We start from the raw sequence: 19,706 nt of genomic DNA on the forward strand, positions 1-19,706 counted from the left end.
CGATTCCACATTCCCACCGCTCCCCCTCACTCTGCACCCCAGAAGCTGACCCCACAGACTGCATCCAGAGGTACCCCTGCCCTCCAGCTCTGGGCTGGGTTTGGCTAATGAAAGGCAATGCTGAGAGGTACAGGGACTGAAGGAGAGAGGTTGGGGTATTTCTTCTCTCCTTTCTCCCTTCTTTGGGTCCCTCTGTGGTCATAGCTCTACCTCAGGTGGCCCCTCCTCTAAGGTTCCACATCTTCTTGGCATCAGTTTCCCCATTTCTTCCTCTTACCTTTTCAAGCACAAGGGCGGTAAAGACTCACCAAGGTTGCTAATTCCTCGACTTTCCTTGTCAGTTCCCTTGACCCCACTCACACTCTGAAAGGGGTCCCTTCGTTTAAGTCTTTTCATCTGAAGTACTTCTTTTTCCTGCTGTTATCCTGACTGCTACAATCTATAAAGTCCTACTTAAGAAATGTCTAAGCTGCACCAGGGGTCTCTCTAGGGCAAGGAGTTCGGAAAAAAATTAGAGGTTCTTTTCTCTCTAGCTTTCAGAACTTAGTAGCCATTTGGCTCTATCTAAATTATGTGATACAAAATGAAGGCAAGCCTCAATCTACAGATGAGAAGAGAAAAGTTACTATTCCTTCATTCACTCATTCATTCATCAAACATTTATAGAGCACCTACTGTGTGCCAGGCACTATTCAGACCCCGGGGAAACAGGGATGGTGTACAGGACAGTCCCCACCCGCACAGCACTACAGTCTAACAGTGACTGTCTCCCAGAAGCCAGAGCCCACCAGAGGCAGAGCTAGAACCAGAACATGGAGTACTGAGCCTTCAGCAGATTCTCAAAGGACTCTGTAGCCCAAATGAGGTTAAGAGTCCACTGAATTAGACCAAATTAACTACCAACTTCCCCATCAAGTAGAAGAAAATTGACCTACAAGCTTCCAGAGGAAGTGTGGTGCTCTCAAGTGAAATTTGTGGGGGCATACTGTCACACACCCATGGTGACACAACCATTCACCTTTTCTGCCTACTCCTCACTCCCCAGATCTCCCCAGATCCCGCCACCACCACCCCGCCCCGGCCCGCTCCTTTAGCTCCTCACACCCTCTTAATCAGCCCCGTGCTCTTCTCCGAGTCAATCACTCAGGGCCCACAGATGCTGGTGGCACTGGGAGCATAACCTGTTGCTGAACTGTACTGAGGAACAGAGAGAGGTTGGGGACTGGATTCAGAGATATGTCCTCTCTGAAAACCTGCGTTTTCAGCAAAGGCCATGAGAGTGAAATTTCTGCCTCCATGAAAGTATGTATGAGACTCAAGTTAGAGGGCATGACAGAAACTGCTTTTGCTGGGGGCCGGGGGAAGCCAGGGGTGGCGGAGGTGAATGGAAGGGGGCTATGCAGGGACAGGCAGCAAGCTTGCCTCCCTCAAGCCCTCCAGAAATATTTGAGTTTCCTCAGAAAGGTTTAAATAGGCCCTGCCAGTAACACAATACTTCCCCTGCTCGGGGTCAGACGCGACAAGGGCAACCTGGTGCCCGACACCCTAGAGAAGTTTGGCAGGCTGGCATAAAAAGCCCCCTGCCCCAAATCACCCAGCCCTACTACATCAGACAGATACAGCCTACTCCAGGCCAAGCGGTCACTCTGGAACCCTCCACCTCTCCCCAGAAACCCTCCACCTCTCCCCAGAAAGCTCCCATCTCCTAGGACCTCCAGCTGCCTTATTTGGATAGAAGGCTCTCAGTGGGAAGAAAGCACAACAGGAAAGCAGGCAGGGCTAGAGGGTCAGTGATTCTTGCTAGATCCCTCCCAAGGACCCCTGGCCCACAGAAAAATCACTGGACTCCCCCTTCCTCTGGTGGGCTGGTCCTGGAGGTACACACTGCCCAAGCTCGGAAGAGGGGTATTTGCTCCACAACGTGCCCCTTCTGTCAAGCCCCCTTTGGAAGGGGTCAGGGATGTATTCATAGAAACGTCTGGGACTCCTTTCTCTCACTTGTACTCCTCTGTGCCTCTTTTAAGCTCACTACAATTCCCAGTCAAAATGAAATCATGCAGCAAATGGGGAGAAGTGGGAGAGGCAGAAGTCATTTTTAAAAGGGTCTCTGGCTTTGAGCAGCTGGGTGGGGGCTGTTTGGAACAAGGATAGAGGGAGCTGCGGAGATAGCTCGGGTGACAGGAAGTTGCAGGGGCGGCTGTGTCCCTCCAGCCTCCCTCCTCCGAGAGCAGAATGGGGAAAATATCAGGACATATTGCAAAACAACCTTCCTTCCTCCCCCTGCCCCCAACAAATGGAAGAGAGGAAAGTTGTGGTCATCATTTACCTGCTGAAATGGGGAGGACGCTGTTGATGAAAGTAGGCTGAGACATGATAAAGCGGAAGGAAAGCTGAAGATAAATTCCCAAAGTCACTGGATTCAGGACAACCATGCTGGCTGGGGTCTGGCAAGTGTCAAGTTCTCAAGGCAAGACTGCCGTGAAGCCTCGCTTATCTCTGCCTTTGTCTTACTGCTGTTTGCACCTCTCTCTCTCTCTCTCTCTCTCTCCCCCTCCCTCTCCCCCTCTCCCTCTCTCCTGTCTCTCTCTCCTTTCTCCATGCCTTTACCAAGAAAGAATGCCAACCATTTCCCATTAAACCTTCTCCGTACTCCACAGGGTTATATTTATCTCAAGCACTGGATCAAATGCCCACATTAAAATTAATATGTCAGAATTTTCTCTTTTGGACACTGAGGTAAGTGGCTACTGAGGAGCTGATGAAAAGGCAGCCAAGCCTCAAATGTTCTCTAGAAGCAGACCTCAAAGAGCAGACCGATTTCTTCATTATCCACCAGCAGCTACCTGCTTGGAACTGAGATGTCCTACAGCATCACAGAATCAGCTTTCCTGATTCAAACTGAATTTCTACAGAGACCAATCAATCCCTCTACTGTTGGCCTGTGACTTTTTTACCCACTGGGTGACAAACATAAAGTGGACCTTGGATTATTTTTTCTTTAATCATCCAGTAAAAATGGGGGAGGCATATTTTCCAAAATACTCCTTTTCTCTAGGAAAAAATGTTTATTCTCTCTCCAGAAGCAGCAACCTTTTATCTCATCCAAAGCAAAATAAGTGAAAAGACAGAAAGTGAATGATTATCAAACTATATTTGGAGAAATGGCATCAATGACTTGATCTGTGGCTAGACAAAATTCGAGTAAAAACTACTGCATCCTTAAATGAATACCTCTTATGAGCTTATAAACCCTGTTATAGAGACCCTTAGGTTTTTATTTATTTATTATTTTTTTAAAGATTTTATTTATTTATTTGTCAGAAAGAGAGCAAGCACACGCACAAGCACGCAGAGGTGGAGAGAGAAGCAGGCTCCCTGCCGAGAAAGGAGCCCGATGTGGGACTCGATCCCAGGACCCTGGAATCATGACCTGAGCCGAAGGCAGCGGCTTAACCAACTGAGACACCCAGGCGTCCCAACCCCTAGGTTTTTAAAATGATGAAAATAATAATCTACAGAGTTGTCCATTTTAGTTTAATTTACATAATGTCCTCCCAGTGTCTCATGGGAGTTGACTGAGAAATGGTTTGGTAGTTACTGGACTCTGGGCTGGGCCTCCTGGGGGAAAAGCTCTGATCCTCATCCCAGGGGGAAGGCAGAGTGTAAGGCAACACTCCCCAGATCTTTCTTGCACCAGTTGCATCTGACTCCCAGCACCACTGTAACAACAGACAAAACATTTGACATCTCTGAGCCTCAGTTTTCTTATCATGAAATGGAGGCCATGTTCCCTTTAAGGGTTTGTTGGGAAGGTTAAATGAGGTAACATGGGATGAATCAGACATGAGTTAAAATCTGTGTACAGAGACAGCGAAAATGAAATCCAGGGAGCTGTGGATTGGGCGCAGGGATGGTCACTGACAATCTCCCAACCCTGTATGTTCCTACCATTCTTCCCAGCAAGAGGTGGCATCCACTCACCTTCCCATTGAATTGGGCTGGCCTTGGGGTTGGCTTTGACACGTACAGTGTTGCAGAAGGGAGACTGTGCCATTTCCAGGCCGAGGCCTTACTAAGCCTGGCAGCTTCTACCTTTGTCTTTTCTTAGAAACTGCCACACAAGAAGTTAGGGTGGTCAGATGGGCCACAGGGACGGGGAAGCATCCAGCCCCTGGTGCCCGGCCACCTCAGATGAGGCACTGACCACACGAGCAAGGATAGCTGGAATCAACCAGTCCCATGCAGGTCTCCAGATGATGAAGGCAGTCATGGAGTTATCCCTGGTGAGACCAGCTGAAGAACTGCCAAGGTGAACCCACCCCAGACTACAGATTCATGACTATATAAAATGGCTGTTGTTTTAAGCTACTCAGTTTTAGGATGATTTGTTATGTAGCAAGAGCTAACTGACAAAGGGTTTACAAGAAAGTCTTTTGAAAGCATGAAAAATAAACTTGGGTTACATTCAAAATTAACAGGACAGCTTTAGCTGTTCCCAAACTATTTGACGGAAGGATCTGTGATTGCTGGCTGAACCCACCAGGAAACTCTCGGGCTTGTTCTCCTTAACTCCTGAAACCTGTAGTCCCAACAATGGGCTTTTGGTGGCCTGCAGAAGGTGGGATCTACCCAGGAGGAAGGTAACTCTTGAGTGAGTTGGTGCCAAAAATCTGAACTTTCACCATCCAGCTCAGATTCCTCCTGTGAAACCAAATTCATTTCTTCCTTCTCTTAATACCTGGATCTCACCATTGACTGTGTAGTCGGCACAAGGTAGAACAATATGTCCAGCCTGTGACACCCTCTGCTACGATTTTTGAGCTACTTCTATACTACCTTGCATTGCTATTTAACTTGTATTAATGTCCCTGAAGACGGAACACTGTCCCATAGCTCTGTGTACCCCAGGACGGTCCTTGTCACCTCATCCTCAACAATGTCAGCTAATTCAATCAAAACACAGAACCATAGGATAAAAAGATAAGTAGAAAAACTGGCATGATCTTATGCTCCAGGCACACTGAGCCAATTGCATTTCCCAGCCCCCTCTTTGTGCCTTTGCACGTACAGCTGGCTGGCCTGGGTCTGGTACAAGACAGGGTTTTGGCGAGGATGGGGAGAAAGTGAAAGGGAGTGTGGACAGACAGCCACAAAGAGTTAGGGCTTGCCAGGAGAGGCTGCATGTATACATTCAGGCCACTGGGGTGTGAGTCCCCTCTGCCCTTCCGGGAGGTTGCACAACACAGGTACTGATAAGCCCCAATACTTAAGAAACAGCTCTGTAAATTTCCATTTCCCATGGATTGTCTATTTTATGAGCCTTTTTCTTACAGGGTTACCCTGACTGAGAAGTTATCATCTTTCTTCAAACTCTCCTGAAGCGCTCTCAATCTTTCAGAGCAGGCTATTAGTTTATCCAGAAGGAAATTATTTGAGATCTGTGAAAGGCTTACAACAATAAAACCAATAAAAACTTGAGCTTTCTCTCACAAGCCATGGAGGTTAAGAGTGTAAGTATACTGGTGCACAATCCGATGATACCATCAACACACAACTTACACGTGTCATTTGACCCAGAAAGTCCACAGAAATACTCGTTCAACTGCCCAGTGGTTGAGGTGCAAGAATGTTCATTATAGCTTCAGATCTAAAACAGCCTGACTTTCTGTGAACATAAGATTATTAAATAAATCATGGGACCTCTCTTCAGTGTAACATTATACAGTCATTGCAAAGGATAAAGTAGTCTTTGCAACAAACGATGCTGGAAAAATGAGTCCTCCATATGCAAAACAAAAATAATCTTAACTCTTACTTTGCCTCATATGTGAAAATTAGCTCAAAATAGATCATAGACCTAAATGTCAGAGTGAAAACTAGTTAAACTTCTAAAAGAAAACATGAGAAAAGCTTAGTGACCTTGGGTTAGGCAAAGATTTCTCCTTTTATTTTTTTATTTTTTTTTATTTAAAATTATTTATTTATTTATTTGACACACACAGAGAGAAATCACAAGTAGGCAGAGAGGCAGGCAGAGAGAAAGGGGGAAGCAGGCTCTCCGATGAGCAGAGAGCCCGATGCGGGACTCGATCCCAGGACCCTGAGATCAAGACCTGAGCTGAAGGCAGAGGCTTAACCCACTGAGCCACCCAGGCGCCCAGATTTCTCCTTTTAAATTAAAAATTTTTTCTTAAATAAAAATGGTATATGTTTAAAATATATATCATGATGTTCTGATACACATGTATTTCATGAAATGACTACTACAGTCAAGCTAATTAACATATCTGTCAACTCCTATGGTTACCTTTTTCCTAGTGAAACGCTTAAAAACTAGTCTCTTAGAAAATTTCAACTGTATGAAACAATACTATTAACTATAGCCACCATGCTGTCCATTTTTATTCATCCTATATAACTGAAACTTTGTATCCTTTGACCAATCCACTACCCTTTGACCAATCCTCCACTTTCCCCACCTTCCCTAACCCCTGATAATCATCATTTGACTCTCTATGAAAAAACTTTTTTAAGTAGGACAAAAAGGCACCAATCATTTAAGAGAGTGTTAAACTGGACTTCATAAAAATGCTTAAACTTCTGCTCTTTGAAAAACAATGTTAAGTCAAAAGACAAACCAAAGACTAAGAGAATAGATTCACAATACATGTATATGATAAAGGATGTGTAATCAGAATTTATAAAGAACTTTTGCAACTCAATAATAATGAAACAAATAACCCAATTAAAAGAAAAGGGCAAAACAACAATACTTTACCAAAGGAGGTATATGAATGGCAAAACGAGCACGTGAAAAAATATTCAACATCATTAGTCATTAGGGAAATCTAAATTAAAATCTTAATGAAACATTGCTATGTATTACTAGAATGGTTCAGTTTAAAAAGACTGACAATTCCAAGTGTTGGTGAGGATGTGGAGCTCCTGGAGCTCTCTCGCACTGCTAGTGGGAATATGCAGAATGGTACAACCACTTTGGAAAACAGTTTGGCAGTTTCTTGTAAAGTTAAATATACACTTATCATACCACACAACAATACTGCTCTTTGGTATTTATACAAGAGAAATGAATCCATATCCACCAAAAGAGACTTGTACGTGAATGTTCCTAACTATTTTGTTTGTAATAACAAGAAACTAGAAACAACCCAAATGGCCATCAGCTGGTATAACCACTTGTGTACAATGCAATACCACATGGCAATAAAATGTAACAACACTACTGAAACAAGTATCATGGATGAATCTCAAATGCGTTCTGCTAAAGCCAACACAAAAGGCTACAGAATGCATAACTTCATTTATAAGGCATTATGGAAAAGGCAAAACTTACTGGGATGGAGAACAGCTCAGTGGTAACCAGCAGTTATGGTCATGAGAGTCAGCTACAAGGGGAACTTCTGGTGGTGATGGAAATGTTCTTTACCTTTATTGGAGTGGTTTTTTGTTTACTTTGTCAAAACTCATCAAACTGTATTCTTACAAAGGGTGAGTTTTATGTGAATTATCCCCTCAATAAGCTTGACTGAAAAAAAATAAGGCAAAGATAGTTCACATTTATGCCTGGACATGGAAGGCTCTCCACAGAGAATCACTGAGTAAAATGAGAAAGATGCAGTGCATCTGACCAAACATCTGAACAAGCAATTCTGTTTACCAACTATTTATATGTGCAGAGAGAAAGATCTACAAGAGCGTACGCTGCACACTTGGGCATGGAAGAATATGGGATAAGAAGGAGGGAAATTTCCTTTTTAATCTTATACGTACTCGTCTTATTGGAAGTTTTTACAATGGACATACCTTAACCTGTCATTCAAAAAATGATTTTCTTAACAAAATCAAATTCTTTGGGCAAAGAAAAGGGGAAACAAGGTGACTTTTTGCATGCATAAGGTCCAGTAAGTCCCTGCCAATGTGCTGAGAGGCACAAACAGACCATTTTTGACTGGTCCTGCCAGAGAACAGAGCTCTGAGCATGCTCTGGACTGGAATTAAGGATGATTTGGTTATGCTGAGGCCCTGGCCACCTCCCACTGATGGCTGCATCAGCAGGAGAGAGATAAGACTGGGCAACTAAGAAGCCCAGGGAAAGTCCCTCCTCACAATCTCCCTGGCTCCTGGCAACTCAAGCTGAAATCAGAGCCAGAACCCATGGAGCTCCGGATGCAATGGGAAGACCCACCGGAGAACCAGAAGAACTAGCAGAAAGTGTAATGAGACCAATTAGACGCCCCCAGGCCTTGAGCCTGTGGTTCCATCTCCAGGACATAAAGCTTGGTCATGCTCACTTTCAGGAAAGAGATTTGCACTGAGCTGGCCTGGAACTACCTGGATGCAATCACGATAATGGCAACAATAATCTTACCCAATTCAGTGTTTCCCAAACTGTGCTTGAGGTACACACATTTTAAGAGACACTCAATTTTTAAAAAGCAAAGTACTTCACATAAATTGAGAAACACTGTCTATTTTATGTTCCTCTTGGGAATTTACAGTATATACTAAAGCCATTGGGAAGTTCTGTGGTAAATAAACCTACTAACTTCGTTTTTGCCTCGAAAATGTATTTGACTCTCAAACCCATTTTTATTTAATTCCTATTATTTGATTTCCCCTTTTTATCTATGTTTTATACAGCAAGCACGTTACTGATGTGCTAAACAAATAATTACTATGTTGGGCTAGAATTTTTATAAAATCCTTTTAACATTTTCCCCCCTTGATTTTTCCATGATGGAGGAAGTGTAACTACATTTATAATTCCCATTTTACAGATAAGGAAACAGGCTGATGTGAGGCTCTGGGGATAGCAGTATCAGGCAGGTGGAGTGATGACTAGCAAGACTGGACCTGGGCCCTCATGCTGGTACACATAGCCAGATGCCATCAATGCTGCCAGATCTGGACTTGCTCTAAAAGGGAATGTCAGTCAAACTTGTCTTTACCTGAAACTGGACGTCAGAACGGTGGGAGTTCAAGAATCGTTCAGCTCTGAAGAGGCAAGACCCACATTCTTGGTAGGGAGACAGGAAAGTTTTTATGGCAGGAAGTGAGAGAGGGCTGGACACTTCAGAGGAGATCCCCAACTGGCTTGCGACAACTGAGGAGCAATGACTCTTGAACTGAACCTATAAGAAGGGAAAACATCCTGATTCCCAAGCAAAACCAGTTTCCTGGTGTTGCTTATTTCAAGAATCATAGAAATATATGAACTCAAAATAATTTTTTTTTTTTTTTTAAAGATTTTATTTATGGGGGCGCCTGGGTGGCTCAGCGGGTTAAGCCTCTGCCTTTGGCTCGGGTCGTGATCCCAGGATCCTGGGATCGAGCCCCGCATCGGGCTCTCTGCTCAGCAGGGAGCCTGCTTCCCCTTCTCTCTCTGCCTGCTGCTCTACTTGTGATCTCTCTCTCTCTCTGTCAAATAAATAAATAAAATCTTAAAAAAAAAAAAAAGATTTTATTTATGTATGTATATGAGAAAGAGCAAGACTGCAAAAGTACCAGCAGGGGGAGCTGCAGTGAGAGAGGGAGAAGCAGGCTCCTTGTTGAGCAGGGAGCCCGATGTGGGGCTGATCCCTAGGACCACAGATCATGACCTGGGCCAAAGGCAGACACTTAACCAACTAAGTCACCCAGGTGCCCCTTCAAAATAATTGTTAAGCCACCAAAGGTCATAACAAACCTTAGCCCCATTCTTGAAGGTGGGTTGAGTTTGCCCCAAATTTCTGCTAGAGTGAATTCCAAAAACCAGGGGTATTCAATGTAAGGGAGAATAATGGAAAGATATAATCAATCAAGAGGGCTTCCATGAAGGGTGGAAAAAGGTAAAGAAATGAAGGAGGTAAGGAAGAGTCTTGAAATTAGTTCTCAGGAGGGATTCATGAAAGAGTTGGAGGTAATTCTGACCCTAAGGAATGGAAAAACCAATTTGAGCCCCTGTTCACTAAGCATCTATTATACTAGTACATATGTTATTTTTGTGATACCTCACAGCAACCGCATGAGGTAGGTGCTCCTATTGCTGTGTTCCATGAAGAAACAGGGACTGATAGGGCAGTTAGGTCACCTGCCCAAGGCCACAGAGCGAAAGCACAAAGTTGGCCACATACCCCAAAGCCTGGGTTTTTCACACCGCACTAGTTAGCACCTGGTCCAAACACTTCAGGGAATGGAAGAGGCAGGCAAGGGCAACTGCTCCAGCCCAGGGCTCAGAGTGAGCATGAACTTGGACCATCATGGGCCAGAGTCCTCAGAGGAAAGAAAAAGAACAAGCTGAGCCTAGGTGTTAGACACAGGCAGGCTCTGGCAGCCTGGAATAGCAGAAGATCGCTTCCGAATGTGAACGACTGGACAGTGATGTGACTGGGGAATATTTTACAGGAGCATTCCAGCTCCTGCTCATGCTGGGAATTGCTGGCAGGGACAGCTTGCCTTGTGTTCTCCCTGTCCTGACAGCTTATTCCAGAATACCTGTGCTTCCTTCCTCCTGGAAGGCCGTGCTCCCACTCCTTCATGTCCAAATGCTCCCAGTTCTCCCAAGTTCAAATGCTTCCTTTCCACGAAGAGCTTGCCAGGAGGAATGTGTCCCCCCACTCCCCGGGACTCCCCCAGCTAGGGAGTTTCCCTAGTGCGTTCTTTGATTTTCATTCTTGGCAGTATGTGTGGTGGCAAGAGCTATGGTTTAAAGTCAGACAGTAGCTTGTTCAAATCATGGCTCTGCCACTCACTATGGGGAAACTCTTGAGGAGTTCTCGAGAGAGAACATTACCTGATGTTCTATGAAGTTTAAGCGATTAACCTTGAGTTTCCTTGGACTAGGAATAGCCAGATCTCAGGACTCATCTCTTTCCCTTCAGGATTCCTGATTAGGGGCCTCCATGAAAGCCTGATAGCAGCCAGGTGGGAATCAGGAACACTCTATTTTTATTTTTATTTTTTTTTAGATTTTATTTTGTTTATTTATTTGACAGACAGAGATCACAAGCAGGAAGAGAGGCAGGCAGAGAGACAGAGAGGAGGAAGTAGGCTCCCCGCCAAGCAGAGAGCCTGATGCGGGACTCGATCCCAGGACCCTGAGATCATGACCTGAGCTGAAGGCAGAGGCTTAATCCACTGAGCCACCCAGGCGTCCCTCTATTTTTATTTTTTTAAGTAGGTGTCACATGAAGCATGGATCCCAGTGTTGGGCTTGAACTTGTGGCCCTGAGATCAAGACCTAAGCGGAGATCAAGAGCTGGAAGCTCAACCAACTGAGCCACCTAAGAGCCCCAGGAACATTTAATTAATTGTAACCAACCAAGGCAGAGTCTTGCAAAGACTGAGTTGGAAGATGTTGGTTAGGCCTGCAAGCCACAGAAGACTGCCTGTTTCTTTCCCAAAAAGAATGAAGATGACCAGGCTTCTTTGGGCTTCTGCTGCCTACCCTGCAGAAATAGGGTAAGGAAGATGGGACAGATGCCAGACCTAGAAAGCAGCTCCTAGGAAGCCTCTGACCCCATGTACAGGAAAAAGACTGGCGGATCTGCCACAAAGCTGATCTTTTAGAGAGACCCTGCTCATGGGGAAAATGGCCCAATTCATGTCCTTGGTTCTGACTAATCAGACTGATAACTCCTTTCCTTCTGGAGGGCATGGGGACATAAACTTACAAGACAGTGGCCCAGGGTGGAAGTGTAGGGAAGAGTATATCAAATCCATACTGTTAAAGAGTATGGATTTGATATACCACTTCTAAACAGTATGGATTTGATATACCACTTTAACAGTATGGATTTGATATACCATCCATATCTTTAACAGTATGGATTTGATATACCACTTCTAAACAGTATGGATTTGATATACCACTTCTAAAATGCTTTATACAATGCCTTGCCACATAACAGGAACAATCTTTTTTTTTTTAGTGTATAATGTACCCTTTTATTTATATAAAGTATTAAAATAGGCAAAACTAAGCCATGCTGATAGAAGCAGGACAGTGATTACCTTTGTGGGAGGAGTAAGGCTTGAAAGGGGTATGAAGGGGTTTCTGGAGTATTGGTGATACTTTTTTTTTTTAATTTTTTTTTTAAGTGTTCCAAGATTCATTGTTTATGCACCACACCTGGTGCTCCATGCAATAGGTGCCCTCTTAATACCCACCACCGGGGTCACCCATCCGTCCACCCCACTCCAGTCCAAAACCCTCAGTTTGTTTCTCAGAGTCCACAGTCTCTCATGGTTCATCTAACAGGAGCAATCTAAACTCTTCAGAAATAAGAACACTTCATGTGTAAGTATATATGCAGACGTAAGTGTAGCTCTGGTCTATGTATTCAGCCTTGTAACATGTGACTTTGCTATATTTTATTTGAGTGAATTACTAACTACTTGAGCACAAGGCTCATGACTGCTTCATCCCTTTATCCCCCTAAGTGTCAACTCAGATACACAGCTGGTCTTCAAAGTGCTGAAAAAGTTAAGAAGTTGGTTTGCATTGTGCGCACAAGATAGATAAACTGCACTGCAGTGGATCTAAAACCTGAACAGTAATTCTGACTGGATCAAGATGCCCTTTGTCATGTCTCGGAACAGACTTGTTTCTTGCCAAGGGAGCCGTGAGTTTGCGCAGCTGAGGGTAGTTAGCTTTGAATGAAATGACACATGTAAAGCAGCTGGCACATAGTCCGACCTTTAAATGTGAGGTTCCAGAGAGCCCTCTCTGATCAGTGGCTTCGTGAGTGCCTTGGCTCCCATCTGCCTCCCCCAGGCTCTCTCCATGATATGCTAGACCCCACCCGTGTCAGTGATACCACGTGGTATCTGAATACCGCGCTCCGCCCACGTCTGGCTTTGGGAAATAAATGCCACCAACCCCTAGAAACAGTCTTCAGAGAGGACGACGCTGATCTTCTCTAGATTCTGTGATTCTCCACATGCTGCCTGGAAAACACATGAACCTGGTGTATTTGTTTGCTAGGGCTGCGGTAACATACGACCACAGACTGGGGAGCTTCAGCAACAAACGCATTTTCTCACATATTTGGAGGCGAGAAGTCCACACACACCTAGGCAGGAGAAAAATGGGCCAAATTTTTCTCTCTTGGATGCCTAAAACTAAAAACTTATGAATCTGTAGTAAACAGGTCTAACTTTAGTAACCAGATCACCCAGAGGGTTTGTCAGAACACGGATTTCTGTTTCAAACTCAGAATGTCTTGGAAGTTGGGTGGGATTTGCACTTCTTATAACTCAAGGTCCTGTGGCTGCTGGTCCATGGACCACACTTTAAGAAGCACTGGTCTAAGGGTTCAGTCAGCAAAATGAGGGTATTCACAGTGATCGAATTATTGGGGTATAATTATCCAGATGACCATTTCAGCAGGGAATTTTGGACAAATTTATAACTTCCCTAGAGAATTCTAATTTGTAGCAGTGTTCTTCTTGTCTCGTCTTCTCCATGTTCCTCCCCTCCCTTTAAATAGAACATCTACCCTAAAAACATATCTAACCATATATTCACATTCCAGTTTGTAATTATATTTCACTTTATCAATGCAGAATTCTCTGGAAGAGGTCTGTGGTTTGCAAATTCAAAGATATATTTTGAATTGAAGACAATTTAAAAATACATCTCATGACTTTTTTTTTGCCCCAAATTTCTTTTACAATTCCCCCCTTACTTCTCAGTTTGAAGTCCATTTTTAAAACTGAACAGTTCTTGAATTAGAAACTCTACATACTCAAGGCAACCAATAAGTGGTAGCATCCAATATGCAAATGACCTTCTAAAATAATTTTCCATTTTTATTCTTGCCCTATTTCAGTCAGTCCGGGAGATTCCTGGAAAGAACATGTGCTACAAGCATTTCCATTTCTATTAGTAGTTGGCTCCATAAATAGCCAATTTTTTCTACTTTTCTCTGGATCATCTTCAACCCTATTTGCCTAAGTTGAGTCACACTGTCAAAGAAAGCTGTAATGGTTTATATTCAAATAGCTCAAACTTGTTAGTCCCAGTGTGCAATTATAAACATATTGAGAGAAAAAGGAAAAAGAAAATAATATGTTCCCAGAAACTGGCAGCATTTCTATAATGATGCAACAGAAAATTATGAAAAGAACTCCATTTACAATTGCACCAAAAAGAATAAACTTAACCAAAGAGGGGAAAGACCTAGACTCTGAAAACTATATAACATTGATAAAAGAAATTGAAGATGACATAAACAAATGGAAAGATATTCCATACTCATGGTTTGGAAGAATTAATATTGTTAAAAGGTCCATACTACTCAAGGCAATCTACAGATTCAATGCAAACCTTATCAAAATACCAACAGGATTTTTTAAAGAACAAAACTAAAATTTGTATGGAACCACAAAAGACCCCAAAAAGCCAAAGCAATCTTGAGAAAGAAGAACAAAACTGGAGGTAGAACAATTCCAGATTTCAAGATATACTACAAAGCTGCAGTGATCAAAAACGTATGGCACTGGTACAAAAACAGACACATAGATCAATGGAATAGAAAGAGAACCCAGAGATGGACCCAAGATTGTATGTTCAAATTAATCTATGACAAAGAAGGCAAGAATATACAATGGGGGAAGATAGTCTCTTCAACAAATGGTTCTAGAAAAACTGGACAACAACATGCAAAAGAATGAAATGGGACCACTCTCTTACACCATACGTACACAAAAATGAACTCAAAATGGATTAGAGACCTGAAACCATAAAAATCATAGAAGAGAACAGAAGCAGCAATTTCTCTGACATTGGCCATATATACCTTTTTTTTTTTTTTTTTGGTTACTTCTTTCTCTCTCTGGCCAGCAAGTGGTCTATTTAGAATGGAATATGGCTTTTAAAAAATAATGAATGTAAAGTGTTTACTATGCAATGGTTTAAAGAAGAATCAAATTGTATTAATTAAAAGAGCTAGAGAGAAGCCATTTTCAAACACCCCTACACCAAAGTCTCTCATGTGTCCTTTTGTCTGCTGGTCCTATGAAAACTATCTCCTGTTCTGTTGAGTATCGCGTTGCCAGGAATTTGAGGAGTAGCCTCAGTTGCACATGGTCCACATGTTATTATTGCTGAGGTCATGATCCCGGAGTCCTGAGATCGAGTCCCATGTTGGGCTCTCTGCTCAGCGGAGAGCCTGTTTTTCCCTTTCCCTCTACTCCTCCCCGCTGCTTGTGCTCACTCTCTCTCTTGCTCTCAAATAAATAAAATCTTTAAAAATAAATACATAGGGGCACCTAGGTGGCTCAGTCGGGTAAGCTTCTGCCTTCAGTTCACGTCATGATCCTAGGGCCCTCTGCCTGTTGCTCCCTCTGCTTGTGTGCGTGCGCACCCTCTCTCCCTGACAAATAAATAAAATCTTAAAAAAAAAGTCGAGCTCAGCAGCTGATTTCTATTATAGAGTAATAAAAGTTAACCAATTCTGTGAAGTATATACCTGCCACAAACATACTAATAGGTGAAAATAAGACATTACAATAGATGCATGAAGTAAACAAAAATTTATGAAGGAAAAAGTAAAATTATGAATTTAAACATGGACAGACCAAGATGCCAAAGAGGAAGGTGATGGTGAGCAGAGAATTTAAAAATATAAAATTATAAAACTGCTGGCATATTCACTCAGAGTTCCTATTTTATGAATTAAATTAGAAGCAGACTGTACCTCTTCAAGGTCATATCTGTGGAACTAGAGATGAAGGAAGTTCTGAAACCCTCTTCCACTGGTTCTCAAGCTGCATTGCACACTGGGATCACCTGGGGGTCTGCTGATGCCTGGATTCCAACCTAGAGATTCTGACATAATTGGGCCAGAGCACGGCCTAGGATTCAAGAATTTTAAGACCCCCCAGGTGATTTCCATGTGCTGTTAGGATTGAGAACCGCTGGTCAGTTTCAACCACTCTTTGCACAAATGAGAACAGAGGCCCAAGACTGACAAATGGCTTGCAAAATATCCATTAATTGGCTGACGCCAATTTTCTCTGATGTGCCTTAATAGGAGGGAGCTGTGGCATGGATAATACCAAACAGTGAATAATCTAAAAATAATTTCTATTTGGTTTGGGAAAGCGGCACGTGACTTCCCGGCCACCGACTGTTCTGGTTAATTTAGTTTGGCTCAAATGAATGTGCCTTTTCCTGAGTTTACACTGACAGCCTAGGCCTGTGCTGAGGTGTGGAAGGAAAGCAGCCAAACTCAATATTGACTATGGTCAGTTCCCCAGCTATCCAAAGCACACAATAACCACACAGACGAGGGGACTTCTCCTACCAGAAGATTCCACAGAGGGACAAAGCTAGCTTTTTTCCTGACCCTTTGTTCTGTGAGTATTGGGTGCCTGAAGCAGGAAGAGGGAGTGAAGGGAGAGGGGCTGACAGCTGTCAAGGAGCACTTTTGTGCCAGGTTTTTGTGCTATGCTTCCTATGAATAGCATATGCTCCAGAAAACGCTATGAGTTAGGCATTCTATTATTCCCCCTATAGAGATGAGGAAACTGAGACTTACAGTGTATAACCACCAATGCAGAGCTAGGATAGAACCTCGGGCTCATTGTACTCTTCCAAGAGGGACAGCTGAGTCCTCAAGCTGAAAACAAGCTGCAGACGGACTTGGATCTGATTCTTGGATTTTAAGCCCCGCTGAACAGAATTTGTCTCCCCATTTTTAAACCCAAACAGTCTAAAGGCAGCAGCAAAGAGACCTCCAGAAGTGCCTGTGTCAGCTGCGAGAGGCCAATGGCCAAGATGCCCAGCTGCTGCTCTCTGAAATCCATCCTTGAGCTGAGCCAAGGCCACATCTCCCAGGCACCAGGCCACTCCTCTCCAATGTCTGTGCCCAGGCGGATATGAAGGGGGCCTGTTTCTGGGAGACCTGGGACTGTGACGGAAGCTTTGCCACATCTTCCTCAGATTGCGGGCATCGGGGATGCTTGCGCCCAACCTTCCCTCTCCCTCCCTCCCTTCCCAGGGTCAGGTCTGCCCAGCAGTCTGATGGTTCCCCCAGCCTTTTCCTGTTCCTTCCCTGTTTACTCTCATAAGGATGGTCCCCTGAATAAAATCTTCGATGTGTTTAATCCCATGCAAAGCCCCTCCCCACTGGTGCCCCCAGCTATATACACATCACTGTGGGGGGAAAGGAGGTCAGCCTCTCCTGACTTTTCTAGGGGAACGTGGTCTGAGATTGTGAAGGTAAAGTCTACAGAGGAACAGGTTTCTCAGTGTGTTTGCCCTTGTCAGTGGTCTTGGTGCCGTGAAGGAAGACAGCCCAGGCAACAAATGATTGACTAGCACCCCAACTAGCCCTAAGTCATTTGCTAAGAAGTTACCTTTTATTACAGGTGTCCACAAGCATAAGGACTAACATGGAAAGGCTGGGGATTCTTTTCCGACTTTATATCCTTTGGGGGAAGACATTCAAACCCTGCATCCTTAGTAACTCCTTGTAGGGAGACTTTCTTGTCACCTTTTGCTCCTCCTGAAAAAAGAAAGGAGATAAGCCATATCTATGCTGATTCTAAAACACCTAGAATGAAAGTGGTGCGTAACCACAGTCACCAGTATCATTTTGCATTGTTCTAGAAGCACCAGCAAAGCACCAGACAAAAGAGAGGAAGAAGAGGTGTTTCTTTTCTAGACTAATTATTATTTTTTAAGTTTATATTTAATTCATTAGTTAACGTAGTGTTATCTTAGTTTCAGGTGTACCATACAGCGATCTAACAATTCCATACAGCAACTGGTGCTTATTAGGACAAGTTCCCTCCTTAATCCCTATCCCCTATTTCACCCCCTCCCTGCTCCTACTTACCCCCCACCATCACCCTTCCACTCTGGTAACCTTCAGTTAGTTCTCTATGAAAGAAAGAAGAGACTTAAGAGAATTCATTAAGGTATGAAATTAGTACACAAAACATGCAAACAGTAACTCACTATAAATATAGAATTTACAATAGCACAAAACAGAATGGTGTCTAGGAACAAAATTCACAAAAGTTGGGCAGGGTTAATATGATGAAAACATTACAACTTCACTGAGGGACCAAAAAAAAACCCAACCAAACAAAACATTTTCCAAAATCCAAAGATACCTTAGCATTGAATAGAAACAATACTTTAAAATTCAATTGTCCAAATATCATATGAACAAGTTTCATATAGTGATTTAATGCCACTCTGTTTTAGCTGTGTCTTTCTGTTCTCTGTAGTTCTGATGCTTTGACACCAGGAGTCTCCAGGGACTGCCCCTCCCAGGTTAGCTAACTCCTAGAAAGAACAAATAAAACTTTCCTTTCAGACACAAACCAACCAACTGGGAGCCCACACTCCCTCCTCCCTATCACAGTCTGTAGGGACTCACACTCCCCTATGCTCCTGCCCTAATCACCCCAGAACCAGCACCAGATAACCAGGGCTGCCCCTTCACCCCAGAGCTCTTGGAAATTATTCAAACTGGCCAGTCCTAAACCTGTTTACTGTGCCTCACCTCTTTCTTCCCTAGGAGACCACAATAAAGGCTTCAGCTGGCTAGTTCCTTTCTCTCTACACCTGAGACCGACCTCAGTGTCTTCTGGAATGGTGTGGCATTCTCCTTTTAGGAACTGTGAGTAAGAAGCTATCTTCCTGGAGCACCTGGGTGGCTCATTGGTTAAAGCCTCTGCCTTTGGCTCAGGTCATGATCTCAGGGTCCTGGGATAGAGCCCTGCATCAGGCTCTCTGCTCAACAGGGAGCCTGCTTCCCCCCTCTCTCTCTGTTCAATAAATAAATAAAATCTTAAAAAAAAAAAAAAAAAAGAAAAAAAGGAAGCTATCTTCTCAAGATAATTATCTCCTGATCTGTGGCCTTACTGAGCTTCAACTTTTTCTACTCGTACACTGTATTTTATTTATTTATTAAAAAGATTTTATTTATTTATTTGTCAGAGAGAACGAGCACAGGCAGACAGAGTGGCAGGCAGAGGCAGAGGGAGAAGTAGGCCCCCTGTCGAGCAAGGAGCCCAATGTGGGACTCAATCCCAGGACGCCAGGACGACGACCCTAGCCGCCCTAGCCGAAGGCAGCCGCCCAACCAACTGAGCCACCCAGGTGTCCCAGTACACTGTATTTTAAAGCACACGGTGGATTTGTGTGTGTATGTGCTAGTGAAGTTAATATTCAAAAATAATCAAGTGAAGAAAACCATGAAAATTCTGAAAAATGATAACATAGGTAGGGCAGTGCGGAGAGAGCTGGAGTGGCTGGTGAAGGGTAGGGGGAGGCAGGGATAGCACTGTATTATGAAATGGCTTTATGAACATGGTGGGGATAAATTTCAGTTCAAAGTACCCAAGTGTGAAAGAAACATTTATTTTTAGTAATTCAACTCAATTTTATCCTCCATTTTGCCAGGGTGGAAACTAATTCAGTCATGTCAGGGCCTCGTGGTCCCGACCACCCTCTCCCACACTGCTCCAAGAACCGTTGGGCTTAGCTAATATCCAGGCATCAGGGCTTGGCTTCTGAGCCTTAGCAGCTGCTGTACCCACCATGCGTCCTGGTTGGAAGGCTCTTTGTTGCAGCTTTTGTGATATAAACCCCACCCTGTGTCACCTCCTCTCCAAGAAAATGTCTGTGATGTTTATATTGCTGTATGCCATGCGGACGTAGATTCTTCAAGTGAACTCACAGAGGA

The 19,706-nt window shown here is 43.7% G+C and overlaps 2 protein-coding genes across 2 annotated transcripts in view; both read right to left on the bottom strand.

Annotated features, from left to right (window-relative positions):
- Positions 1-2,480, bottom strand: part of COLQ (collagen like tail subunit of asymmetric acetylcholinesterase) — a 55,159-nt gene extending 52,679 nt beyond the window's left edge. The window contains exon 1 of the mRNA XM_032869738.1: positions 2,327-2,480. Within this exon, the coding sequence (XP_032725629.1) occupies positions 2,327-2,432 (106 nt within the window). The 5' untranslated portion in view covers positions 2,433-2,480. The remainder of the gene's footprint in view (positions 1-2,326) is intronic.
- Positions 2,481-17,345: 14,865 nt separating this feature from the next.
- The window catches only part of HACL1 (2-hydroxyacyl-CoA lyase 1), a 37,480-nt gene continuing 35,119 nt past the window's right edge, over positions 17,346-19,706 (bottom strand). Inside the window, exon 18 of the mRNA XM_032869742.1 lies at positions 17,346-17,513. The gene's annotated coding sequence lies outside the window, so the exon portion shown is untranslated. The remainder of the gene's footprint in view (positions 17,514-19,706) is intronic.

The sequence above is a fragment of the Lontra canadensis genome, unplaced genomic scaffold (genome assembly GCF_010015895.1).
Source record: "Lontra canadensis isolate GAN:19392208 unplaced genomic scaffold, GSC_riverotter_1.0 scaffold38, whole genome shotgun sequence".
In the NCBI taxonomy this organism is placed as follows: Eukaryota; Metazoa; Chordata; class Mammalia; order Carnivora; family Mustelidae; genus Lontra; species Lontra canadensis.